General features: G+C 45.8%; 1 protein-coding gene across 1 annotated transcript in view; it reads right to left on the reverse strand.

The window, feature by feature from the left end:
• Positions 1 to 27,171, reverse strand: part of STK17B (serine/threonine kinase 17b) — a 120,518-nt gene that overhangs the window by 22,022 nt on the left and 71,325 nt on the right. Inside the window, exons 5-6 of the mRNA XM_086955406.1 lie at positions 18,292 to 18,418; positions 9,496 to 9,544 (exon numbers count right to left, since the gene is read on the reverse strand). Of these exons, the coding sequence (XP_086811532.1) occupies positions 9,496 to 9,544; positions 18,292 to 18,418 (176 nt within the window). The remainder of the gene's footprint in view (positions 1 to 9,495; positions 9,545 to 18,291; positions 18,419 to 27,171) is intronic.

A 27,171-nucleotide genomic window follows, 5' to 3' on the forward strand; every position in this document is an offset into this window, starting at 1 on the left:
GGTGGTACGGGCTCTTAGGCACTTGAGGGGCTGCGTTTTGGCCCCTAAATGGGCTTGACACCTTGACAGAGTCCTCTTTTGCACAGCCCTGCCCTCATTTGAACCTGAGAAGCTGACAAAGAGAGGCTTGTTTTTTCAATGAACTTTCGTCCATTTGTTCTAAAACCTCAATGCACTCTTTGGATCAAGGTGATGAAGCCTCTCCTCCTCTTTTGAGGGATAAGGCAAAGTGAATCATGCAGGCAAGGTGATTGACTGGTCAACATGAAAGGGCAATAACAACAACGAGAGAGAGAGGGAAAGGACACTCTCGGTCCCCCACGAAGTAGTAATAAACAACAAAAGAGTGCCCACTGAAGGGTACAGGTGTCCAGCACAGAGACAAGGAAAGTTAGAATCTACCTTCGTAGGAATTTCCCAGGGATTCTTTTTAAGCCCTCACTCACCACCCTGGGTGGTGACATGCTTCATCATTGGGCCCACCGGGAGAAACCGAATGTCTCCCCGGTGTGCTGCGACGCCAGGTTACTGCGGAGCGGGGTTTTTTTTGTGACAGAATGTGAAAAGGTGAGTAATATTAAAAAATACCGGCAGCACTTACCACACAAAAACTTTATTCCGTGGTTGGCTGGGTATTAGTTAAAAAGTATGTGATGGGAAATCTACCAACTATTGTGTTGGGTGTTTTCCGCTCAAGGTTTTCAATGGGGTCAACATGTTTCTGCCCTTTAAGTGTACATGTGTTACTGGGCATTCGTCAGGACCATGTAAATGTGTACCTCGGCGGTATAGGCACGCTAAGGCCTACCCTGACCAGAGGACGTGAAAGTTAAAAGACTGATTATGTGTCAAAAAAGGGGTGCAAAAAGAACAAACCAAAAAGAGGGTTCGAGCTAAAGTATGCGAACCTGTGGTCTGAAAAAGATTGACAAACACACATGAAAAGACAAAACGTAAAGGTTACTGGGTGGACTGGAGCGTCTTTCTGCTACAACTGTAAATGGAGCTCTGTGCTTGGACTAAGGATGAGAAGCGTGCCCACGGTGAATTTGTTAGTTAGTATGTTACCGCCTGAGATGGTGGAGGCCAGGCTGTCACAGGGCATTCAGCTAATCAGCACAAAGAACGGTCGCAACACAAGCAGACGTACCATTCGTGCTAAGACGATCAATGCGCCCAGAAAATTGGGCTAGTGACTATGTTGGACCCTAGTGGTTCAACCAGTGTCTACAGATTAAAAAGAGTAAAAAGATAAAAATGGCAAATTTCTCACTTGTGTGTTAAAAGATCCACACCTCATGGGTCTCGGGAGGGGGGTGGTGGCGACAATGGCACACCCTAAAGGAGTGAAAAGGCACAGTTATTTTTGCGATCTGAGCGGTACTTAGGATACTTAGCTTAATGTTAGGCAGAGCCTGATGGTATAAGCAGGGATCCTTACGCCCGCAACGCCAAACACCCGCTTGGCACCTAGCGCTCTCCTCGAACCGGACCCCGTGGATGGGTGTTCGGGAAGTGAATGGCATAGAAGTACTCTCTCCTAGGTAAAGCGCGCGAATTTGGGCGTTGCTACCCGGGGAGGTGGGTGTGTCTAAGGGTAGGGGGGTGCCCAATCGCAAAGCCGTCCGAGAACGAGTCTTGGAATACAAGCCCTCGTGTTGCTATGGTGACCGATTGGACGCGTGTGTGTCAGAAGGCCTGGTAGTTAGAACGTCAAACCACGAACATTAGTGTTGTCATGGTTGGTCGATACCTCCATCTCCGGTACTAGATCCATCACTGAAGCGTGGGGTCTGCCACCCGTGACAGGGCACTTCCCATGGGTGACAGGGCACTTCCCATGTGCCAATTGCAGTGTCTGTCACCTCACCACGCACACTAAGGAACTGTCCCTTGAACCGGGGAGAACATGGACACAGAAGAATCATACCAATTGCAATTCGACTAACGTCGTCTATATGATAACATGTCCTTGTTCCAAAAAGTACATCGGGATGACAACACGCAAAATCAGACAAAGAATCTGCGAGCATCGCAGTAACATAAGGTGTCATAAATCTGCGACCAAAATGAGCGAACATTTTCTGCGGCAACACCACACGCCCAATGACCTCAGATGGACAATAATTGAGCAAGTAACCACGGAGAGAAATACTACCAACATTCTCTTCGAGAAAGAGCAACGATGGGTTTATAGGTTGGGCACCCACATTAATGGGTTAAACGACCAGATCCCATGGTCATCTGTTCTGAAAAGATAATCAGCCGCGAATCTGGGTTCATTACACGTATCCACATTTTTCGTTCTGATGCTCTAAGCTCTGGCTCTCTATGTCTCGACGAGTTTCTCCCCCTCCCCCTTCATTCCGTGTGCTCAGAGCCCACCCACTCCTGACTCGTGTTAGACATCTAAACCAACCATGACAACACTAATGTTCGTGGTTTGACGTTCTAACTACCAGGCCTTCTGACACACACGCGTCCAATCGGTCACCATAGCAACACGAGGGCTTGTATTCCAAGACTCGTTCTCGGACGGCTTTGCGATTGGGCACCCCCCTACCCTTAGACACACCCACCTCCCCGGGTAGCAACGCCCAAATTCGCGCGCTTTACCTAGGAGAGAGTACTTCTATGCCATTCACTTCCCGAACACCCATCCACGGGGTCCGGTTCGAGGAGAGCGCTAGGTGCCAAGCGGGTGTTTGGCGTTGCGGGCGTAAGGATCCCTGCTTATACCATCAGGCTCTGCCTAACATTAAGCTAAGTATCCTAAGTACCGCTCAGATCGCTAAAATAACTGTGCCTTTTCACTCCTTTAGGGTGTGCCATTGTCGCCACCACCCCCCTCCCGAGACCCATGAGGTGTGGATCTTTTAACACACAAGTGAGAAATTTGCCATTTTTATCTTTTTACTCTTTTTAATCTGTAGACACTGGTTGAACCACTAGGGTCCAACATAATCACTAGCCCAATTTTCTGGGCGCATTGATCGTCTTAGCACGAATGGTACGTCTGCTTGTGTTGCGACCATTCTTTGTGCTGATTAGCTGAATGCCCTGTGACAGCCTGGCCTCCACCATCTCAGGCGGTAACATACTAACTAACAAATTCACCGTGGGCACGCTTCTCATCCTTAGTCCAAGCACAGAGCTCCATTTACAGTTGTAGCAGAAAGACGCTCCAGTCCACCCAGTAACCTTTACGTTTTGTCTTTTCATGTGTGTTTGTCAATCTTTTTCAGACCACAGGTTCGCATACTTTAGCTCGAACCCTCTTTTTGGTTTGTTCTTTTTGCACCCCTTTTTTGACACATAATCAGTCTTTTAACTTTCACGTCCTCTGGTCAGGGTAGGCCTTAGCGTGCCTATACCGCCGAGGTACACATTTACATGGTCCTGACGAATGCCCAGTAACACATGTACACTTAAAGGGCAGAAACATGTTGACCCCATTGAAAACCTTGAGCGGAAAACACCCAACACAATAGTTGGTAGATTTCCCATCACATACTTTTTAACTAATACCCAGCCAACCACGGAATAAAGTTTTTGTGTGGTAAGTGCTGCCGGTATTTTTTAATATTACTCACCTTTTCACATTCTGTCACAAAAAAACCCCGCTCCGCAGTAACCTGGCGTCGCAGCACACCGGGGAGACATTCGGTTTCTCCCGGTGGGCCCAATGATGAAGCATGTCACCACCCAGGGTGGTGAGTGAGGGCTTAAAAAGAATCCCTGGGAAATTCCTACGAAGGTAGATTCTAACTTTCCTTGTCTCTGTGCTGGACACCTGTACCCTTCAGTGGGCACTCTTTTGTTGTTTATTACAACATGAAAGGGCATCACAACCTTAGGGAGGCAAGCCCCCTGGGTTCTCACTATCAACTTGGCTGGAAAAAAAGTGATGGTAAAAGGACAACGGTTTTTCAGTGTCAAGAGCCCTAAAGAGCAGTGGGCATAGACTTGAAGGGCATACATATAAGGAATGTCAAGACCAGATTAAGGTCCCACTGGGGTATCACAATGGTATATGAGGAAACGTGTCTACCCTTCAATGAAACGCATCACAACCAGTGACTTAAACAAGGATGGTTGGTCCGATAAATACAGTAAAGACGAAACAGATGTCAAGAAACCATTCAGCGAGTCCACTGCAAGGACTTGCAGGGCAAGGAGAGAACAAACAAAAGCACATTATAAAATTTACCTTGTAAGAGGATGGTGCCTCTGGCACCACAGCAGGCAAAGAACGTATCCCCGTGCCCAACGTAAATGAACTTCATAGAACGGCGTCTGGCAGCAAAAATAACATTCACCACCTCGTTCAGCAACTTAAATGCATTTAATTGATGGTGTTCACTTTCCATGCATGAAGTTGTAAGTTGTGGTGAACCGAACGCAACCAGACCCTGCCTTACTGTGGAGATAGGTCATCCCGAACAGCAAGCCTGATCACAGGGCAAATGTTCAGGCTCAAAAGCTTTGGGTACTTTAGGAGAGGTTTACGTTGAAAACTGTACAGTAATGTATTGCTCTATTCCATCAGGAATGCACCTCCTAATGAGTGCCCTGGAGGAAACTCAAGCATACAAAGTTGCCCACACTGAATTCCCGATGGTGACAAATAGCAAGGTCTCCCTCCAATGTTCATAGACACCTTGCACTACCCCAGGATGGAGATGCCACTAGCCCTACTCAGTTTGGCCACTCTGACATTCATGGACCCTCATAAATGGTTGGTGACATGGATGATATTCTGTTGTTGCAGCCACTTCCAGAGGCACTGAGCCTTCTTGCACAGGTCCTCGGGACCCACTCTACGCTGCGTGTTGCAGTACCAGGTGGTAGGTTTCCAAAGGGAGGGAGGCGAAAGGACACTATTAACCACTCAAGATGGTGGAAGGTCCAGTAGCAGCTTAGTGTCCGTACTGAGTACTAGAGATGCAAACAAAAAGAGGGGGTGCTGCACTGTTCCTGGAGAGAGGTGAGGAATTAGGGAAGATTTAAGGGAAGGATTTACCTGGCGTGACCAAGGGTGTTACAATGGTACCCTGGGGCATCCATTATGTTGGATGTAATTGCCTCACACACCCCGAAGAGTGTCATGCTTCATCATCGGCGGTTGCTCCTCGTCGGGGAGGCGGTGCAACCCCCGACGGGCTCACCTCAAAGAGGGGCTCTTTGGCGGAGATCTTTTTCCAACTGCCTTGTGGTGAAGTGGGGGTATGTGGGCAGGACGGTGTATTCCTATTGAACTGGTTAAAATGTAGCAAGGGGTACCGGAATGACCTTTATTCTGGGGGTCCTCTGGCTACAGTTAAAAGGTGGGGCTAGCTTCCTAGGTGTCAACTAGTTAGGGTTGTGTGACCCTAGAAGAGGCTAGAGGTGCATGTGGTCAACATGTTTCTCGCTAAGGCTATAGTAACCGCGATTCTTCAGGACCAAAGTGAAAACAACAACATGCTAGTCTCATATATGTTGTATTTGTTACCTTAGTGGATCCTCCTATGCCTAATGGTCATGTGTTAGAGGCCACATGAGGGATCGGCGGTGTGGTACTACAGAGTTGAGCCCTTATGATGTGGCTTCAGCGCTCCGAGTCCGTGTGTGATTACCTACCCCTTACCGCCACCAAGGTAACAAATACAACATATATGAGACTAGCATGTTGTTGTTTTCACTTTGGTCCTGAAGAATCGCGGTTACTATAGCCTTAGCGAGAAACATGTTGACCACATGCACCTCTAGCCTCTTCTAGGGTCACACAACCCTAACTAGTTGACACCTAGGAAGCTAGCCCCACCTTTTAACTGTAGCCAGAGGACCCCCAGAATAAAGGTCATTCCGGTACCCCTTGCTACATTTTAACCAGTTCAATAGGAATACACCGTCCTGCCCACATACCCCCACTTCACCACAAGGCAGTTGGAAAAAGATCTCCGCCAAAGAGCCCCTCTTTGAGGTGAGCCCGTCGGGGGTTGCACCGCCTCCCCGACGAGGAGCAACCGCCGATGATGAAGCATGACACTCTTCGGGGTGTGTGAGGCAATTACATCCAACATAATGGATGCCCCAGGGTACCATTGTAACACCCTTGGTCACGCCAGGTAAATCCTTCCCTTAAATCTTCCCTAATTCCTCACCTCTCTCCAGGAACAGTGCAGCACCCCCTCTTTTTGTTAGTACCAGGTGGTAGTCATGTTTGTGAGAAACCAAATCAGTCTCCCTGGGATGGATAGCAGGAAGACCTGAAGAGACCCTGCAGTGGATAGGATCTGAGCTAGTGTGGATATTATGAATTTGCCCTTCTGCAGAAAGGAATTCAACAGGGTTAGCTAGGGGATAGACCTAAGACCCCCATACTTTTTCAGGACCAAAAGGTAGTGTAAATAGTATCCCACGCCTTTATAAGAATTCAGTAAACCTTCAATGGCGCACTTGGAGAGTAAATGATTTACCTCCTGCATCACAATGTGCTACTCCAAACTTTGTTCTGGCAAGAGAGAAAGATGAGGCAGATAGAAAGTAAAGGGTAGGGCAAAGCCCTAAGAATGATCTTCAAGACCCATTTGTCTGACGTAAATGGATCTCCTGCTGCGAAGGAAATGTTGAATCCTGCCGTGCCCCAACCTTACATGAGCCCCTGAGGACATAATTAAGTGGCTTTGCAGTCGATACAGTGGAGAGGGAGGAATTGGAGAACTTTTGACCCTGCTTTCCCGTGCAATGTCTGCTGGTGCCTCGTCTGTGCTCTGGAAGGAGTAGACAGTCTCCTGTACCTCTGGTTTGAAAGGATTATGAGGGAATTGCTTCACTGGCATCAGTAACTCCAAAGAGCATGCAGTGGCACTGCCGTCTTTAAATTTCTTTAGAGCAAAGTTCGCTTTCTCTGCAAAAAGTCTGCACCATCGAAGGGCATATCCATTAGGGATACTTGCACATCACCAGAAAATCCAGTTGAACTCAGCCATACATGCCTTCAGAGCTCATTATTGGTGCCGATAGCCCTGCCAAAGCAAATTGGTAATACCCAGAACTGCATACCACAGATTACTTCGGTGCATCATGCACAAGCCAGAGAAAGGTCCTCTTGGCAAAATCTTGCTGCCATGTCTCACAGAGCATGCCTATACATGCCTAGTAAACAAAATCATTTATGGACGTATGTGCCACAATATCAGACAAAAACACTATCCTACCAAAAGCAGCAGAGTTGATGTGAAAGAGTTTTATCTTATTAGCGGACGCCTGCACCATATGGCTCTAGGTGTAGACTGCTTACTTAGGAAGTCTTAATCACTGGTCACAGGCTTATGTCACCGGGCTATTGCCAGTCTCACAGGCGGGAAAGAACAAGGTTTGGACCATGTAGCCAGCAAGGCATCAGTGAGGGCATCATTAAAAGGTAGCCAGGGCACCATAGAAAACATCAGCCCTGGTTGGAGAATTTTTGATCGAATATTTTTTTTGTCTCACAGAAGGGCAAATGCAGGTCTAGCACTTAGCTATCCTCCAGACCACTCCTGCACACAAGTCTTTTTCTACTTTTGGTGTCCCACGTTTCAGCGGAAGTGGCTAGCACTCTGGCATTTTGAAAATCCATGTATAGTAAATCATCAGTACAGTGTGTGGGGGAGGTGTAATTCCTCTTCCTCCTCATTAGGACCATATGTGTTTCTTGCATAAGGTAAGAGAAAGAGCCGAAAAGACAGTGGGGCCTCTGCTGATAGTTGCGCAGAGGCCTTGTGATAGTCAAGCTGCATTATAATCGGTTGCGCTTTCATGACTTCAAATCATGACATTAGTAGACTCAGTCGGATGTCAGTTCAGGGTTCACATGGGGTTACTACCAGGTCAACCAATAGCACCGATGTGACAGGAACTGGTATGGATCTTGGGGCCAGTGTGGAATCTGTACCAGAGTTGGTACTAGCCTACACTTTTTGAAGGTCTGACGCAGGGCCTGGCACCAGGTCTTCCTTGGCATTGATTCAATGCAAAATAAGAGTGTATGTTTAGGTCAGTCTGTATCATAACTGGTACGGATCCGGTAACAGGTCCCAAGGGGACAGACGCGTCAGGCTGTCTGGAGGTCCCTGTGGATTTATAGGGACCAGATCCACAGGCTGCCAGAGGGAGCCGGATTTACACTAAAGACACGCAACACAGCCACCTTCAACACCGATATTTGCTGCAGAGTTGATGCCCCAGGAAACTCCAGAAGAGTCCAGAGCACTCAAGAAATCTGTTTTTAAGCAGGGGACTCTGAACGCGTGACACGATTATCTTGAGGCCCTCCCACATTCTCTTTCCACCTAGAGAGGCGGAATGTTGTTAAATCCCACGTCATCTTTTTGTGCTTTTGCATGGACTTTGAATTCATTAAAGAATATGATTAGGAACTGGATACTTTGTGGGAATGTCTGAGATCCGGACCGATATTGGTTCAATATGTGGTGATGGAATGAGACATGTGCTTTAAACTCAACCTCTTCTTGTTTTCAGCAATGTAGAGTTTTCCCTCCTGAACTCAGATTGCCTTCAGGTGCATGGGGGGCACACATCTCAAAGACATGACCAGAGGCTAAGCACCAAAGAGACACCTTGTGTGGGTTTGCTACAGACAAATGCTTACTGCAGTCTCAGCATAGTTTGAAGTCTTTAGGTTTCAGTGGGGATATGATTTCACACAGACTAAAACTTTTGCAATCCTCAGAAGAACGAGAAAAGTAGGGAGAGAAGGCTGAAGGTACAGAAAGAAAGGAACATATATCATCATTTAATTGGTTCTGCTCCACCACTTTGGGGCTTTGCAGAGCCAACACGAATTTGTAAATGTACAGCAGTAGTGCTATTGAAGTTCTCCGGATCCAGTCTGCTGCCTGGGAATATTCAAAAGGTAAGAAATCTGCAGTTTTTGTATCCGATAGAAAAAAAAAGGAGTACTCCGATCCTGGTCAAGATCATAAATCCAAGCACTCTTTATTAGGTGAAAGAATGTTTAGCAAATTATCTAAAATAGTTTTTCTTGTAGGACTCTGCAGAATGGGCAAGAGAGTCTGGGAAGGAATAATTGCAGCCAAATAAGTTTACCTACTATTGTTTAGAAACCAGTAGATGTCTGTAGCCCAAAATGGTTGCAGTACAAGGCAAAGAAAGAGAACCATTAACCTTCTTTTAGGAACATAAAAAGAAAGAGGAACTAAACTGATCAGCTAAGACCACAGAACAAACTCCCTTCGTTTAAGAAGTGGAAAATGCAACTTAGTGTGAGGCGGTCAATGGATGCATGTGAAGGTGGTGCAGAAAGGCAACTCATTCACCTTGGAGTTCACTAAATGTAGATTTTTTATCTTGTCCAATAAGAAGTATTATTGCCATATCATAGCTAGCTGGACTTCAAAACAATTGTAATATTGGGGTCTTCACACACAGCAAGTTTACATCGGAAGGAATTCCATACCATATTTTCACCTATGAAACCCAACTTACCATAAGTCTGTTGCTGTAGTAATGGGTTCATAACTCAAAATTTCTGGAGCTGGAAAAAATACAAATTGCAGTTAGAACACAGTAAATTTAAGGAGCATCTAAAAAGGTAGACTGTGCACAATGGAGCTTTATTTACAAGTGTCTCACATTGATATTTCATCAAACCATATCCCCATGCTAATGTTGCACAGGTGTATTTTTAGTGTACTAATTTTAGCAAACATGGTTTAGTGAAAATTCACAGTAGTCAAAAGGTACAGGGACGTGAAAAATAGGACTGAACTTGAAAGTTTTGGTCGAGCTTAATTCAATCCAAATAAAGATACAGTATCAGTCCATAAAACCATGTCCCCATGAACAACCCAGAATCAGTTCAGGGTTTTGGTAAGAAAACAAGTTGCTTACCTGTAACTACGGTTATCCAGTATTGGTATCTTTCATAGATTCACATGCCTGAATCATTCCCAGTCGTCGAGGCGGGAGTCCCACGGTATAAATATATACAAAAGCAGTGCCTAGAAAATTTCTTGTAGTAGGCTGGAAAAGCCCAAAGGCCTAACTAGGCCTCAAAACTTAGCAGCCTATCTACATCATTATGTAAAAAGACCTGGAATAGTAGCCTCAACCAATCAGCTGTCCTCACCCTCTAGAACCTTCCCAGCTCAGGCAGTTCTCCTCAGATTTTCCCAGCACAAGTGAGAATGAGTATCCATAAAACAGAACTGCCATGCCGGGGAGGAGGGTGGGTGCATGTGAATCTATGAAAGATACCAATACTGGATAACTGTAGTTATAGGTAAGTAACGTGTTTTCTTATCCAGTATTGGGGTATCTTTCATAGATTCACATGCCTGAATCAGAGTAGCAAGCAGTAACATCATGTCTGTCGTTAGAGGAAGGTGGGAGACAAATAACCCATATATACCCCCACACAACCAAGAAGGTAATAGAGCACAAACTTGTTAACATAACATATGCATCAAAACCTTCATAAATACATCATAGATAGGACAGCGTTATAAAATACTCAAACTTTCAAATGAAAACATATGTTTAAACTGTCAAAGAAGAATAAAAGACTATAATAAATCTAACCTTAGTGAAGAAGATAATGCAGTACCGCATCCCCAACTGCTGTATCATCATGAACCGCCGACTGCAGACAGTAATGTTTGGTAAAAGTGTGTACACTTTTCCAAGTAGCAGCTCGGCAAATATTCTCCAGCGTCACTCCAGCGAAAAGGGCCGTTGACGCTGACATTGTTCTAGTGGAATGTGCTCTGACCTTTCTTGTTAAAGGTTTGTTGGCCTTGTCATGACAGAAAGTGATTGTAGAAGACAACCACCTAGCTATAGTTGCCTTCGTGACAGCTTGACCCAAGGTGGCTTTGCCATAAGCAACAAAAAGTTGATTAGATTTGCGGATGTCCTTTGTTTTTTGAAGATAAAACTTCAGACACAGTTTCACATCCAGAGAATGTAACACCTTCTCCGCTGGAGTTTTAGGATCCGGGAAAAAGGTTTTGAGCTTGACCGGTTGATTGATGTGGAATTGAGATGGTACTTTAGGAATGAACCTTGGGTTGGTTCTAAGTGTAACAAAGTCTTTAGAGAATTGCAAGAAAGGCTGTGCAATAGTGAAGGCCTGTATTTCACTAACTCTGCGAGCTGAAGTGAGAGCCAGCAAGATAGCCACTTTCCAAGTTAGAAACTTTAGCTCCGCTTTATGAATCGGTTCAAAAGGCCTTTTTAGAAGTTGAGAGAGAACAATATTAAGATCCCACTCAGAAGGAGGAGGACGAACTGGTGGAAAAGCTCGGAATAGTCCCTTAAGGAATTGTTTGACCAAAGAGGATGAACATAAGGATGGTTTGCTGGAACTCTTCCTGAATCTGGATATCGCCGCCAGATGCACCTGAATAGATGAAAAAGCTAGACCAGCCTTAGCCAAAGACAGCAGGTATGGAAGGATGGCTTCAGGAGGAGCTTGAAGTGGATGAACATTATTTTCTCCACACCATGAGCAGAATCGCTTCCACTTAAAACGATATGTCTTGATGGTACTTTGCGCAAGTGCCTGAGACAAGATCGCCCTGCAGTCCGAGGAGATGTTAAGATCCTTGAACTCTAAGAAGTCAGGAGCCAGGCGTGCAAGTGCAGCGATTGAGGATCCGGATGATGGATTTGGCCTCCCTCTCTTGTCAACATTGACACTGTCGGTTTAAGACGAAACAGAGGTTGTTGAGAGAGCAGAAGGAGCTCCTGAAACCAAAATTGCCTAGGCCAACGGGGAGCAATGAGGATGAGAGTGCAGTGTTCCCTCTTCATCTTTTGCAGTACCTTCGGAATGAGCGAAATCGGAGGATAGGCGTACGCAAATATTCCGGACCATCTCATCAGAAGGGCATTTCCTCTTGACCCCTGTTGTGGAAACCTGCTGGCATAGAACAGGCATTTGCTGTTCTGCTGCGTGGCAAACAAATCCAGCGTTGGTGTCCCCCAAATTTGAAAGATCATCTCTACTTGATGTTGTTCAAGCTCCCATTCGTGACCGCCCGTGAACGTTCTGCTGAGGTTGTCTGCTCGAGAGTTCCAAACGCCTTGTACATGCTCTGCTCTGAGGGATATGCCGTGGCGCAGGGCCCATTCCCACATCTCTTGAGCCTCCAGCGACAGGGTGAGAGATTTCGTTCCTCCCCGTTTGTTTATGTAGTACATGCTGGTGGTATTGTCCGTACGCACCAGCACGGACGAATTCGCAATCCTTGGAAGGAAGGCTTGTAGGGACAGAAAAATGGCTCTCAGCTCTAGGCTGTTGATGTGCTTCTGCCGGTACTGACGAGACCATCGTCCCTGGATCTGAAGGTGACCTCCCCAACCTTCCATGGATGAGTCCGTAGTCAGGGTGAACTCTGGAATGTCTTGGAGAAAGGTGAGGCCTGGTGACAAATTGTGCGCCTTCGACCACCAAAGAAGAGCATGTTTCTTTTTGGCAGTCACTTTGATGCGGTCGTTGAATGATCCGTCGACTTGCCTCCACTGGTGAAGTAACTCTTCCTGTAACGGTCTCATTCTGAGTCTCGCCATACGAACGAGGCTGATTGCAGATGAGCACATCCCTAGAAGGGAAGCAAATATCCGAACTGAAAGTGACTTTCTTGCAAATATTTGTTTTGCTAGTTTTAACAGCTTGTTTTGCCGCTCGTGTCAAGTACACCTTGCACTGGCATGTGTTCAAGACTGCTCCCAGAAAGGTCAACTCTTGACGAGGTTGAAGCTGAGATTTTTTCGAATTGAGGGTCAGTCCTAGATATGAGAAGAGAGAGAGCGTACTCCTGACTGCTTCCATTGTTGAGTTTCTGGATGGACCTTTTAACAGCCAGTCGTCGAGAAATGGGAAAACTTGTATTCCCTGGGACCTCAGCATTGCTGCCACCGGAGCCAGACATTTGGTAAAGATTCTGGGGGCCGATTTTAGGCCGAATGGGAGCACTTTGAACTGAAAATGGACGCCAGCCACTTGAAGCCTTAGGTATTTGCGGTGTTTTGGGTGAATAGGGATGTGGAAGTAGGCGTCTTGCAGATCCAGAGAAGCCATAAAGTCCCCTTCGTTGAGACAATTCAGAATGTCCTTCAACGTTACCATGCGAAAACTCTGTTTCTTTAGATACTTGTTGATTTTGTGCAAATGCAGTATTGGACGCCACTTCTGAATTTTTCTCTACGAGGAAGAATCGAGAATAAAATCCTTTGCCTTTCTGAGAAGGAGGAACTCGTTCTATCGCATTCTTGTGTTTCATCTTTAAGGCTTCTTTGAAGAGTAAGTGAAGACGAGGGGGGCCCCTGGGCGGCGTTGTTGGCGGCTTCCGTAAAAACTCCAGAGTGTGTCCATTCCTGACAAGATCCAGGAACAACTGATCCGAAGTTATCGTCCGCCATTGGTGGTAAAAGGCGGAGATTTTGGCGCCCATGAGAAGGGAAAGGTGAATGGCTGACATCCGGCAAAGCTCATTGGCGCTTGTTGGAATCACGCCCTTGATTGCTTGAGCGTCGTTTCCCTCCTTGCTGAGAGAAAGAACCAGAGGCAGGCTGTCTGTAAGAGGATTGATAGTAAGGTTGTTTGTAGTGAGATTGGTAATGACGATTCTGTTGGTTGGAATAGTTTCCCCTGGAGGAGTAACCACGGCCTCTTGCTCCTCTAAAGGATCCCCTCTTGTATTGCAGGGTACCAAGTGATTTAGCTGTGTCTGTATCTGTATCTGTTTTTATAGCCAGCAAAGCGTCATCGATGTACTTCCCAAAAAGTGAATCCCCATCGTACGCCATGTCCAAGATTTTTGTCTGGACCTCAGGCCTGAAGGTGGTAGCCCTGAGCCAACCTTGACGCCGAAGTACAGCTGCTCCGGCCAATTGTCTGAAATTGGTGTTTGAAATATCCAGGGCGCAATCAATGATTTCTGAAGCTGCCCTTTCACCCTCCTGTACAATCCTGCGCACCTCGTGCTGATGATCCTCCGGGATCAGGTCAAGATATTCCGTCAGATCAGACCACATCTGCCTATCATAACGGGCCAGGATAGCCAATGAATTAGCTGCTTTAATGGAGGCTGCTGCATTTGCAGACAACTTCTTCCCAATGGCATCCAGTCTCCTGCCCTCCTTGTCAGGTGGTGTTGAAATGGGAGCAGAAGGATTCTTGGATTTCTGCTGCGCAGCCTGGGATATGACAGAGTCTGGTCGAGGGTGACCTATTAAACAAGATGGAGTATCCGATGGTGCTCAATACTTTTTCTCTATTCTTGGAAGGACTGCAGGAATGGAAGCGGGCGTTTTCATGATGGTGAGGCCCTCCTTCCAAATATAGTCAATAATGGGGATAGCCCTGGTAACTCTGCGATATCCCTCTTTAAAGTCATGCAAAAAGCAGTCAGACTGCTCAACTGTGACGGTCAATTCAAATCTATTAGCAGCTCGCTGCATAATATTGTGAAAACCGCCAATATCCTCAGGTTGAGAATCTGAAGGCCGGGGCGCAGGCGGTGAAGGTATAGGAATGACATAATCCTCCCAAGGATCTATAGGTTTATTATCCGGCAACTCGCCTTCTTCCCTGCTTTCTCCGTCATCATGAGAAGAAGTATCTGTGTCATCTTGAGGTGCTGGACCAGTATCCTGTCTCGGCGACAATGAAGCTCGCGGCGACGGAGGTCTTGGCACGTCAACTGGAATAGGCGACACAGCGGGTGCAACTGGAGTTGGTGGAAATCTCTGGCGATAATCCACCAACATAGCCTGCAAATCCTGAATTAAGGTAGACGGCAAATGACCAGTGTCCTCAGACCGAGAAGGTCTGGCATGGGGTGATTGATATGGCGTCGAATAAACGTCATGCGTATAATGACCATGGACATCATCTTAATCGTCCTCCTGATATTTAATATTCAATTGAGAAGGGTGACGGGCAATCCCAAAAGGACCGTCATCCTCTTCACCTTCATCCGAATCTTCCTCCACATACGTCGCCAAAATGTGTGATGGTAAGAGTGGAGAAATGTGAGAATAATCATCTTGTCTTTGATAAGTTTTTATTTGAAAATGCGTATATTGAATCTTTGTCGGAGGTGAACTGTGCAACAGATGAGCAGATGCCACTGCTGAAGCCATTGTTATTGGGATTTCCGTCGACGGTACTGTTGATAGCTTGTTCGCTAATGGAACCGCCGTCAGTGACAAAGATTTTTCCGTCGACGAGGTCGTCAATGGTGTCTTCGTCGACGAACCTTTCGTCGACGGGGCCGTCGATGGTGTCTTCGTCGACGAGTCCCTCGACGACGAAGCCGTCGATGGTGTCTTCGTCGACGAGTCCCTCGATGACGAAGCCGTCGACGGTGTCTTCGTCGACGAGCCCTTCGCCGACGAGGCCGTCGATGGTGTCTTCGTCGACGAGACCTTCGTCGACGATATAGTCCAAAGTATCTTCGTCGACGATGATGTCGGCTTCGTCGACAGAATTGTCGTCGACGGACCGGAATATTTAGTCGACTGGGCCGTCGTCGACGATGGGACAGTCGGCAACTTGTTTTTAGTCAGCGATGGCTTGACAGGCGATGGCAAAAGTTGAACAGACATCAGAGGTGGGGTAATAGCCGAAGTGGTAACCGTAGAAGCAGAAGTCAAGGTAGTAGTAGGAACAGACACCAGAGAAACAGTCTTAGCCTGGGCTGTACTCACAGTTGTCATTCGTGAAGAAGCTGATGCACTCTTTGAGGGTTCTGAAGCTCTCAGAGGTTTTAAGTTTTTTCTTTCTCTCAGGAGAAGAACTTTCTCTGGATCTGGCTCTCTTGCTGGAGGTAGAGGCCTTGTCCTCATCATCAGTGGAAGAAGATTTCAACCACAAAAGAACCCTTGCCTCCCTATCCCTGATTGTTTTCTGAGGCAAGGTACGGCAAATCCTACAGTCCTTCACAACATGTGAAGGGTGTAGACAATAAATGCAGTCAGAGTGCTGGTCATCCACATGGACCCTCTTCTTATAGCAGGTTCCACAAACTTTGAAAAGAGCCTTCTTTTCAGACATTTTGAGGAAAAAAGTCAAAAACTGAGTAGGCACTATGGAGACTCCCTTACACACGAAGTGCGGTGAAAATCTGAGGAGAACTGCCTGAGCTGGGAAGGTTCTAGAGGGTGAGGACAGCTGATTGGTTGAGGCTACTATTTCAGGTCTTTTTACATAATGATGTAGATAGGCTGCTAAGTTTTGAGGCCTAGTTAGGCCTTTGGGCTTTTCCAGCCTAGTACAAGAAATTTTCCAGGCACTGCTTTTGTATATATTTATACCGTGGGACTCCCGCCTCGACGACGGGGAATGATTCAGGCATGTGAATCTATGAAAGATACCCCAATACTGGATAAATAATTTTTTTGTAAATATTAAGGGAATGATTAGAGTTGATGGAGAAGCTGGCAGAGCTATTCTGATTGCACACTCTGGCACTGTCAAGCTATACATTCTCTCATTACAAGAAGTATCACAGTCACAGGTTAAGCACTGCATAGACTTCCAGAGGTGCACAATATTCAGACAAGTGTAGATCACACAATTGCAACAGTGCAAAGGGACCTTTCAAATAGAATACAAATTGTATTCCCATTCAAATCCTGGTCTTGTTGCGGAGAACAAATAATTCCAGTACTGTAGTAAAAACAGTGTTTCAGCTCTGCAGCAAAGTGCTGATACTGCCTTATGAATATGGCACCCTGAACCGAGATGTGTTTATAATGTCCATCAACAATGTTAAGTGTAGGTACTTAATCATTAAAAGTGCTGGTTGCTTCTCACACTACACTGTGGTATGCATTATACATGCGGGAAGGGTAAAACGGAGGAATTTAGAATCTGCACAGGAGAACCACATTTGTGTGAGGTTTTTTTAAAAATAAACTGCATACAACTGTACAACCTTAAGTTCAACACACAAGAGAAAACTGAAAAAGTTTATTTAATGCTGAATCTAGGACTTATTTAGAAAGATTCTTTAGCAAGCACCACAACGTTGGAGCATTTCAATCAATCAATCATTACATTTATAGAGCGCGCTACTCACCCGTGAGGGTCTCAAGGCGCTGCAGGGAGGGGGGTGCACGGTAACGGTAACCGGTGCACCTGTGACGAGCTCAGCTCATCATGAGCATTGGAGCGCCGTGCCTCATGACGAACTGAGCTTGTCGTGAGCCGGGCGCTGTGCGCGCCCATTCAACCCCAGCACAGCGGGGGAATTACCCCCCGCAGCGAAGGGGCTAAAGATGATGGAGGCTATATGTAATGCAGGACATCACTAGCTGGCTAATATTAGTGTTGGGATTTAACCCCTTCGATGCTTGTGACGGAACCATTCCGACATCAGTCACGGCTGAGCTGTGCTGATGACGGAATGGTTCTGTCACGACCACACCCTGTTCTGGAATGTCCAGCACAGGGGGAAAATTCAAGCAGCAGCCAAGGTGTTAAAAGAGGGTTAAAAAAACAGAAATTCGTAGATTTCCAAGTAAGCTTGAGCACCAGAAGAATTTCAATCAATACAGAAAACAATTAAAATTGTAGGTGTAAATCTATAAATGTTTGATATTCTTTAACAATCTGGCCCCCTGCTGTTAATACCATTGACGTTTCCACCAGGACTGAATAAGTGTAATTTTATTTGCTATTTTGACTTATATTCTAAAATGAATTTATTTGACTTTGCTTACAGGTTGTATAAACACCACTCTTTATAGATTGCCATGGTGAGATTTCATGTGGTCACCATAGTACAGCACAACTAACTAGAGAAATCACTGCTTCCTGCCTCAAATATTCTATGTGACAAATACAATAGAAGAAAAAGCTAGGCCTACATTCACAAAGCAGATTAATCAGATATTCTATAGTGGCATTTGGTTATACCTTCTGCACATTAATAAAACAGCATGACATCTACCATTCACAGATTTGCAGGCAGCAGCTAGTTGTTTACTACCATATCTGAATTGGGTAAGGTACATCAAAACCCACTCAAGTATCTGTCTCAAGTGAGTCATAGTCCTTCCCCATACTCAATAATGATAATAAATAGCACAATAAGTAGGTGTACAGACTCTCTCAGATGAATCCATTTCATTTTAACCTGCTAGTTTCAGATCCTCTTTCAGTCTGAATTTGATAATTACCAGTGTCTTTACTAATAGAAACCATCTTATCAGCCCAAACAAAACACCATTTATCCCCAACAAGTGTTCTGATACATTCATATTACATACCAACGTATTCTGGGGTACCCATAATTTCTCGAAGTTCAGCAGCATGTCCCAATTTGCGGGACAAACCGAAGTCCACAATCTTGATATCGCCAAGAGGATTTAGACTGCTCAGCAAGATGTTTTGTGGCTAGAAAAAAAAAGTGATCAGCAAAATGTATCCAATCGACCAATCAATACTCCAGAAGAAAACAACATTTACATTTCACTACATACTACTAGGAGATTGTCCCAAAGAACTGACAAGGTGACAACAGCAAAAAATAATGAATCCAAAATGGGGCCGTAAGGCTTCTTTTCCGCATTCACCCAAAGAATGCATGACTTCAGCCCGGCAATTACTCCACTAGCTTGAATCCAGTGGCACAGTGAGCAAGGGACCCACGTCTGGTTATACCCATCCCACTTAAGGTGAAAGTGCTGCGACAACAAATGATGGACGGAATGCTGAATGATGGACGGAATGCTGAATGAATCATACGAACAAGTTACTAACCTTCGGTAACGCTTTTTCTGGTAGATACAGTATCTGCCTGTGGATTCCTCACCTTGTGAATATCCCCTTGCGTCAGCAACATTCAGAAATTCTTTTTGTAGCTTCGCGCCGACGTGGAACCGACGTCGGTATCTAATCCGATGGTACAGTGGGTTGGTCTTGAGGTCGACTCGGAGCAGTCGATGTCGGTATCGGCGTCGACTACCTCGGGGGAGCCGGGTATTGCCACAGCGGTGTCGGAGCCGGCATGTACGGCATAAATGGAGCCAGAGCATAGGAGTGAGGAACTCCTAAATTAAAGGCTAGTGGACCCATGGGACCCGAAGGTGCGCCAGAGGGGTACCAAGCCCTTGAAAAGACACCATACATAGCGTTCAAACGCTGATGGGTCTTGGCCTGGGGTCGGAAAAGGTGGCTGAAGACCCTCAGGCTGGCCTAGAGGTGGTTCTGAATTCAGCTCTTCCACAGGCGCAGAAATCCTCACCCACAGGAACTTCTTCCTCATCCTCTCGGGCCGGGGACGGCGCCGGAGATGGAACCGGAGACGGAGCCGGCGACTGAACCTGCGACTCCGAAGGCGAAGCCTCACCTTCAGGACCAAAGTCCTCCTCTGGAGGAATCGCCTTCGAACGTACCTTCTTGGGTGACTTCGACCTTGAGTCCGAATCCCTACTGGAGTGACGCCGGGACTCATGTCTTCTTTTCTTAAGTTTCTTCTTTGACTTCGAAGCATGATCTAAAGATGACTTCGAAGTTGACTCCACCCGAGACCTTGATCTCGACTTCGAAATCGATCTCTACATTCTCAAACGAGACCTCGAAGACTTTCTTTCCTTGTCACCTTTCAGCTTTGCCACCAGTAGTTTGGCCTCTCTCTCACGCAGAGCCTTCAGGTTCATCTTCCGACATGAAGAGCATCCATCAACATTATGGTCCGAACTTAGACACCAGATGCAATCTTCGTGTGGGTCTGTGATTGACATCATTTTCCCACATTCTCTGCAAGGCTTGAAACCTGTCTTCTTTGTCGACATCGTGAATGACACAAGGAAACAGGAAAGTGATGAAAATAGCAACAAAGTTACTAAAAGGCTACAGAGATTCCCAGAACCAGTTAGCGTCGACGACGTTGAAAAAAGGGAACTGATGTCATCACGCCGGCGTGGGCCTATTGTAGTGTCGGTGACGTCAGCGGAGTCGCGTGCGATGCCGTGCCTCTATGACGTCCTCCACGTCCACGTTGGCGCGAAGCTACAAAAAGAATTTCCGAATGTTGCTGATGCAAGGGGATATTCACAAGGTGAGGAATCCACTGGCAGATGTATCTATCAGAATTACGAGTTCTGCAGCTTTCTTAATCACCACATGGTAAGGAGCCACATCCTTAGAAGGAGTATCAGATACAGCGGGCAACTCCCATTCCGGTGAAAGTTCCAAATCACTTGCATCCTGCAACTCTTCAAAGTAATCCTCCTGATCCTGAAGTTCGCCTTCAACCTCAGGTTCCTCATAATTTCTCTCCTCCATAAAGCGCTGCCCTTTACACCTAGACCACTCCATCCGAATCAATGTCGTCGGATCAGGTAACGACTCCGACGGAGTCAGGGCCGAGGCTGGCGTTGAATGAGAAGTTGGAGCCGCCTTTGAATGAGAAGCTGGAACCGGCGTCGAACCTCGATTTTGATCCAGAGGTCGCTCCGGAGCCGAGGTAGCTCTGGAGCCGGCGTGGCTGTGTACGGAGTCGATGACCTCGGTGGAGCCGAGCTATGCCACGGTGGAATCGGCACCGGCATAAATGGCAAGTAAGGCGCCGGAGCATAAGCTTGAGGCACGCCCAGATTAAATGACAATGGACCCATGGGACCAGCCGGTGCACCAGAGGGGTACATTGCTCTCGCATATACGCCATACATGGCATTTAGAAAATGCGAAGGGTCCTGACCTGGATCAGGAATCTGAGGGTACAAACCCACTGGTTGCCCCTGAGGAGGCTGTACCAGATTAGACTCCTCCTGTTCCTCGGGTTGGTGTACCGGAGTCACCGAAACCGGAGGAGCCTCAACTTCCTCTTCATCGTGCACCGAAGACTGGTACGGCTCCGTAGACGGATTCAATTCCGGATTCGGTGTTGGCTCCCGAGACTGTAAAGGCGAGGCCTCACCTTCAGACTTACGAGCTGGAGAGGGAGATATCATGCCCTTATGATGTTTTCGAGAAGAGGACTTCTTTTTCGAGTCCGACTCCCTGCCGGAATGGTGTCTCGAACTGTGCTTCTTCCTCCTATGCGTCTTCTTCGAGGAACCCGAAGCATGCCCCGAAGCCGACTTCTAAGCCGACTCCGACTGAGACCTCGACATAGTCTTCGACTTGGACCTCTATCGTCTTGATTTTGACCTCGAAGCGCTCTTGGTATCCTTACCCTTAATTTTGGCAAGAAGGAGTTTCGCCTCTCGTTCTCGAAGAGCCTTTGGGTTCATCTTCGTACAGGAACGACAACCCTTGACGTCGTGATCCGAGCCCAGACATCACAAACAGTCACCTTGAAGATCAGTAATGGACATCACCCTGGCACACAAGTCGCATGGCTTAAATCCGGTCTTCTTCGACAGAAGACAGCACTCCAAACAGATACAGGACAAAAGTTCACAATAGTAACAAAGTTACTATCCGCACAATAGAAGATCCCAAGAAACAGTTAGCATCGACGACGCGGAAAAAAGGGAACTGATGTCATCACGCTGACGTAGGCCTAATAAGGAGTCAGTGACGTCAGTCGGAGTCGCGCGCGATGCCGTGCTCCTATGACGTCGTCCACGCCGGCGTGCTACAAAAGAATTTTCCGAACGATGCTGACGCAGGGGGATATTCACAAGGTGAGGAATCCACTGGCAGATGTATCTATCAGAAATTCACCTACAGTAAGTCCATCTGTTCTTTTTGCATTCATTATGCACATAAGAAAAAAGGGTTCACTTATGGTCCGCTGTGACATTACATAGTATGTATTTCCATATATAACTGTGATGGCTCACTATAACACTAATACCACAACACACAGTGGCGAGCAACAAATTGTAACTTCTACCCATCAAATTCACATATACAGATCAGCTATAAGGGTTGTCCAACACCAGCACTGAACGTTCAAAAACATCACCAAATGAACAGTCATGCAATGACTGAAGAAATCTGTCACACATTACTAGACAATTTTGGAGGACTTTAAAGTAGTTAGTTCACTGCATGTCCTAAATCTATATACAATCAGACTGCTTCTTCGCATCTCACATAGACACTCAGACATAGGGTGTTAATAAAAATGCTCATCCATACAGATCTCTACACTTCTCTCTCACTCCAACCATGCCAGCTCAGGAGCACAACTATACACAAGTCGCAGATTGGATGACCCAGCACAGTAACCAGCCAAGCAGACTGTATATGAAATACCATAAACGGATCTGCAGAGCTGTTCAAAGCTAATAGCATACTGAAAACCAAAAAATTGTATATTTGTTTCTTACACATTGTCATCCAACATACTGCTATGAGCTACATCCCTTAATATGATAATCTCCCCTCGAGGTCATCATCAGCCATGCCATGGAAACACGTGCCACATAGGATCAAAACAAAAACAACATCCTTCCAACCACACCCTACATGGTGTAGCATGCTGCTCGTAGGCAAGCGTTTCAGCGCTCCACAAAGGAGTGGTAAGCGCCACATAAATGCTGCAATACAAGTGTACGTGCTGTAGAGAGGAGATAGTCCATGAAAAGTGTGGGGGTGGAAGCCCAAGTAAGAAAGATAAGGGAGAAATTGGTCAGGAAGGGGAATACGAGTTCTATCAAATTTCGATTTCTAGTCACTTCGATTTTGGGATTTAATGTAAGAAACTGTAAATTGAAGAATAATATGTTGGTAGCTTGTAATAACAAATTTAGGTTTACAATTCTGTCCTTATTTCAATAAACTCTTCAAAACTTGACCAACATGCGGCACATGTTTGTATGAATGAGCATTTGAATTACACAGCAACAATACCACTCCTGTGTTTCAACGGTAAAGAGCAACCAAGAGGTAAAGTAAAATACGGAACGCTCAAATCCAGCAAAATTGGATCCTGGGACACTGAAGCCCCAATTTCACATGCTGAACTATAATCAGCCAATACAACAACTCTTGTCCCCAGCCAGTAGCTATTGGTCAGTAATTCATTCAGTCACATCATTAGTGGGTAATTTGAAGGCTCCAGTGTGTACATTCAAATGGACTAATGGTTAGAGAATGTATTAAAGTACAGCCTAGATTACAAAACAATTTTTGGGTGCCTTCAGCATTAAAACATATGTTAGAACAATACAAATGCAGTGTACCCTTTTTATGGCCCTTACCACTGATAAATGAATTTTGTCTGCTTCCAATACTGCAGAATGACCACTACTGAAAAAACTTGGTAATTTGCTTTTTTTGCCAATGTAGGGCCAGGGGCTTGATAATGAAGAAACAACCGGAAATACTTGCACAGATCTAACAAATAAAAACCTTAAATGTTAAGAGCATTTCGCACCAGTTCATTCTCAAGAAGCTTCTGTCTTTTTCATTCCTATTACTTTGATACTTACCACATTCAAGATAGGAGTAGAAACCCTGTGTTTATCCGAAGTGATGGGAAAATGCCTCAATTCCGAGCCCAGATATTTCTGATACTTCAAACTGATTTGAAACAGTGTCCAACCTGATCCTCACTAGATACTCATGTGTCTGTCAGACCTCTTCTTTAATGCAGCAGATAGTAAACGCCATTCTCATGCAGCACAGAGAGCAGTGCCCCAGTAGCAGCACAAGTTTCAGATATTGTGAGCTGCTTCCTTTAAAATGTTAATGAGATCTAAACGTAATGTATGCATCTCTACGAGAGGTTAAAGAAGCGTGTTATTACAGGTAGAAAGCTTGAGCTAGCATTATAAGATGTGTCAGCCCTGATATTCTCACAATCAGCCCCCACGATCCTTACAAATATCAAATTTCACCAGGTAAATACCATGTGAAATTAGTGCAGGGATAAACCACAAGTGTGAATGTTTCACTTCTGAACACAGGAAAATATGAGGAATTAATGTTGTACACCCCAATCAACATATGCAACTTTCAATAAGGCGGTATTACTGCATAAGAGAAAAACTGCATCACGTGGTATACGCCTATTCCAGGGCTGCATTACTACACAACAATACTGGTCACTCGCAAGGAGAGGCCAAGTCTGTCTCAGGGCCCCATTTAGCCAAAAATGGCTTTGCATCTTTACCGGGTGATGTGCCATAGCATCCTCGACAGAATTAAATAGTACTGATTTTCTGTAAAAACCCACCGCACTTCAGAGCAAAATCTACTCACGACTATTTGTGCGATGAAAGAAAAAAAACACGCTGGCCTTTAAAAATTGGCAAAGCCTAGCACTTCTGAAATACTCCGCAGACTACTGAAAATAAGGTAATAGCATATTCTTGCTGGGAGGACCGTCACTCAACCATTACTCAAAACAAACAGGATTATGGCAGTGGGAAATGAATCATCGTCCATTAGATTAAAAGTGTTTTTCAAGACACATCAGCAAGTTTGCTACGATACTGCCACTAGAAAAATGCACAAACATCAAGTCTTTGCAAAAAGAAACCAAAGATCACTGTAGTGACTGCAAACCATGTTAACCCCTTGCGTGCGGGGCGTATTTTCCGCCTGTGCTGACTCCGCCTTGCGCGGGCGGAGTCATGACGAAACGGTTCCGTCATCAGCACAGCTCAACCGATGCTGATGACGGAACCGTTCTGTCATCAGCACGCAAGGGGTTAAATCTATTTTGTACAAATGCTTGCATCTACTCCACACAAGTGGATTGTAGAAAGGAATTTATTTATTTATTTGAAAGTTTTATATAGCGCGGACAAGATCTTCGCAGATATTAGAGCGCTTTACAAAGAATAGTACATGAAGGAGCATAATCAGACAAATAAATCAATAGGTCAAACAGTACAAATAGGTGGCTGCAAAGCCAATCATGTGAGTAATAGGACAACTAATACAAATACAAATAAGCAAAGGGGTCAAACATGTAGTACAGATCGGTGCAGAGTATTAACAGTGTTCGAGATAGTAGTTCAAGTGTATTTAGCCATGAGGATAGCTTTTACTTCATTTTTAAAGAGTGTAGTGGAGGAGATAAGCCTGGTTTCGGGCGGGAGTGAGTTCCAGATCCTAGGCGCCATTCCTGAGAAGGAGCGCTTATATGTTTTTTCCTTTCGGAATCTTCGAGGTTTCAGCAGAAGATTGTTTGTGCCTCTGGTGTTTCTGGCTCCGCCAGAGATTGACAGTTTCTGAGCGAGGTAGCCGGGTGAGTTTAGGTGTACCGCCTTGTTTGTCATGCAGGCGATTTTCAGATGTATTCTGGCTTCAAAGGGCAGCCAGTTCAGGGATTTCAAGTCAGGGGTGATATGGGAGTGCTTTTTTGACCCAGTGATGAGTCTTGCTGCAGCGTTTAGAGAAGCTCTTTGGGGTGCGTTTGTAGTTAGGGGGAGTCCGCAGAGGGCGATGCTGCCATATTCAATTCGAGGTATGACAAGTGTTTGTACTGCAGTTTGGAAGTCTTTGGAAGGGTTTAAGTTTCCTCAGAGAATTGATCTGGAAGTTTGCTCCCTTTGTGGCCTTGCTGATATGTTGCTGCATGTTGAGATTGGTGTCGAGTGTTATGCCTAAATATTTTGCTGAGTCCACGATGGTGGGTTGGACATTGAGTGCGGTTAGGTGTTTAAGCCAAATTTGAGTGGTGGAGATCTTCGCTGGAGGTGAGATCAGAAGGAACTCTGTTTTCAGGGCATTGAGTTTGAGATGATTGTCGGCAAGCCAGGATTGGGTGCATCTGATCGTTGAGTTCAGGAGCAAGATGTCTTTGGGGGACTGTAATTTGAGATAAAGTTGGGTGTCATCGGCGTACATGTGAAAGTGTACATTGGATGCTTGTAGCAAAGTGGTGAGAGGTTCCATGACTAGGTTGAACAGAGTTAGGGAAAGAGGATCCTTGGGGGACGCCTAGCGTTACGGGTATTGGCGAGGACATCACGTTGTTGCTCTTGAATTTCTGCGACCTGTTGTGAAGAAAGGAAGTGAACCACTTGAGAACAGTTCCAGATAAACCCATTCTTGTGTTTAGTAGTTCTAGTAGATTCTCATGTTTAACGGTGTCGAATGCTGAAGAGAGATCAAGGAGGATGAGGAGGCAGGTGTCGTTTTGGTCTAGCATTTGGAGTGCGTCGTCCATTATGTGAGTCATAGCAGTTTCTGTACTGTGTCCTGCTCGGAAGCCTGACTGGTGAGGGTTAAGGAGATCAAATTGTTCAATGTGTTTAGTCAATTGTAGTTGTGCGCATTTTTCCAGCAGTTTGGCGAGAGTGGGAATATTGTTAATGGGACGGTAATTGTTGAGATCAGAGGGGTCGGCTGTAGGTTTCTTTAGTAGAGGTGTGACCTGACCAACTTTGAGGGAGTCAGGTATGCTTCCTTGTTGGAGAGAGCTGTTAATAATTTTAGTCCAGAGAGGGAGAAGCAAAGGGGTAAAGTCTTTCACTGCGGTAGCAGGAAGGGGGTCAGTGAGGTGATTGGATGGTTTCAGGGTGCTGAGCAGTTTGCCAATTTCTTCTTCCGAGTATGTGCCAAAGGTTGACCATGTAGCATTGTTTTTTGGTTCAATGGGTGCTAGGCACTGGGGTTTGGAGTAGAGGCTTGAGTCAATGAGGAGATCGTTCTTTATATTGTCATTTTTTTGGATAAAGAAGGTAGCGAAGTCTTCGCAGGAGGGTGCCTCCCGCACAGTGTTGAGTGGTTGGGGTTGATCCTTGGATTGTGCTCTGATCAGCTCAAACAGTTTTCTCTGGCGTTTTTTTGCTTGGTCGAGCTGGAGGCTGAAGAAGTCTGCTTTTGAGAGTTTTATTTTCCTGAAGTAGGCGTTTCTTTTTCTTCAGATCTTTTAGGTGCATTGCAGAGGGAGCTGATCTCCAGGTACGCTCTGCCATTCGCATGTCTCGTCTATCCTCATTGAGACTCCCGTCGTACCATGGATTGGAGATTTTAGTAGAGACTCTTTTTAGCTGCATAGGTGCAGCCTCATTAATTATTGAGGTCATAGCAGTCAAGGTTTGAACGTCCGTAGCGCCAGACGGTGGGAGTAGGAGATTACAACTGTTAGGGGGCAAAGAGCCTGGGTTGAGTTTTTTCATGTCCCTTTTCCAGACTTTGGGTTTGGAGCATTGTGCCGGGTTAACTTTAACTTTTTCATTGATGAAGAATGTGACAATATGATGATCTGACCAGTTACAGGGTTGGATGGACTC

The sequence above is a fragment of the Lissotriton vulgaris genome, chromosome 2_1, assembly GCF_964263255.1.
Source record: "Lissotriton vulgaris chromosome 2_1, aLisVul1.2, whole genome shotgun sequence".
NCBI lineage: Eukaryota > Metazoa > Chordata > Amphibia > Caudata > Salamandridae > Lissotriton > Lissotriton vulgaris.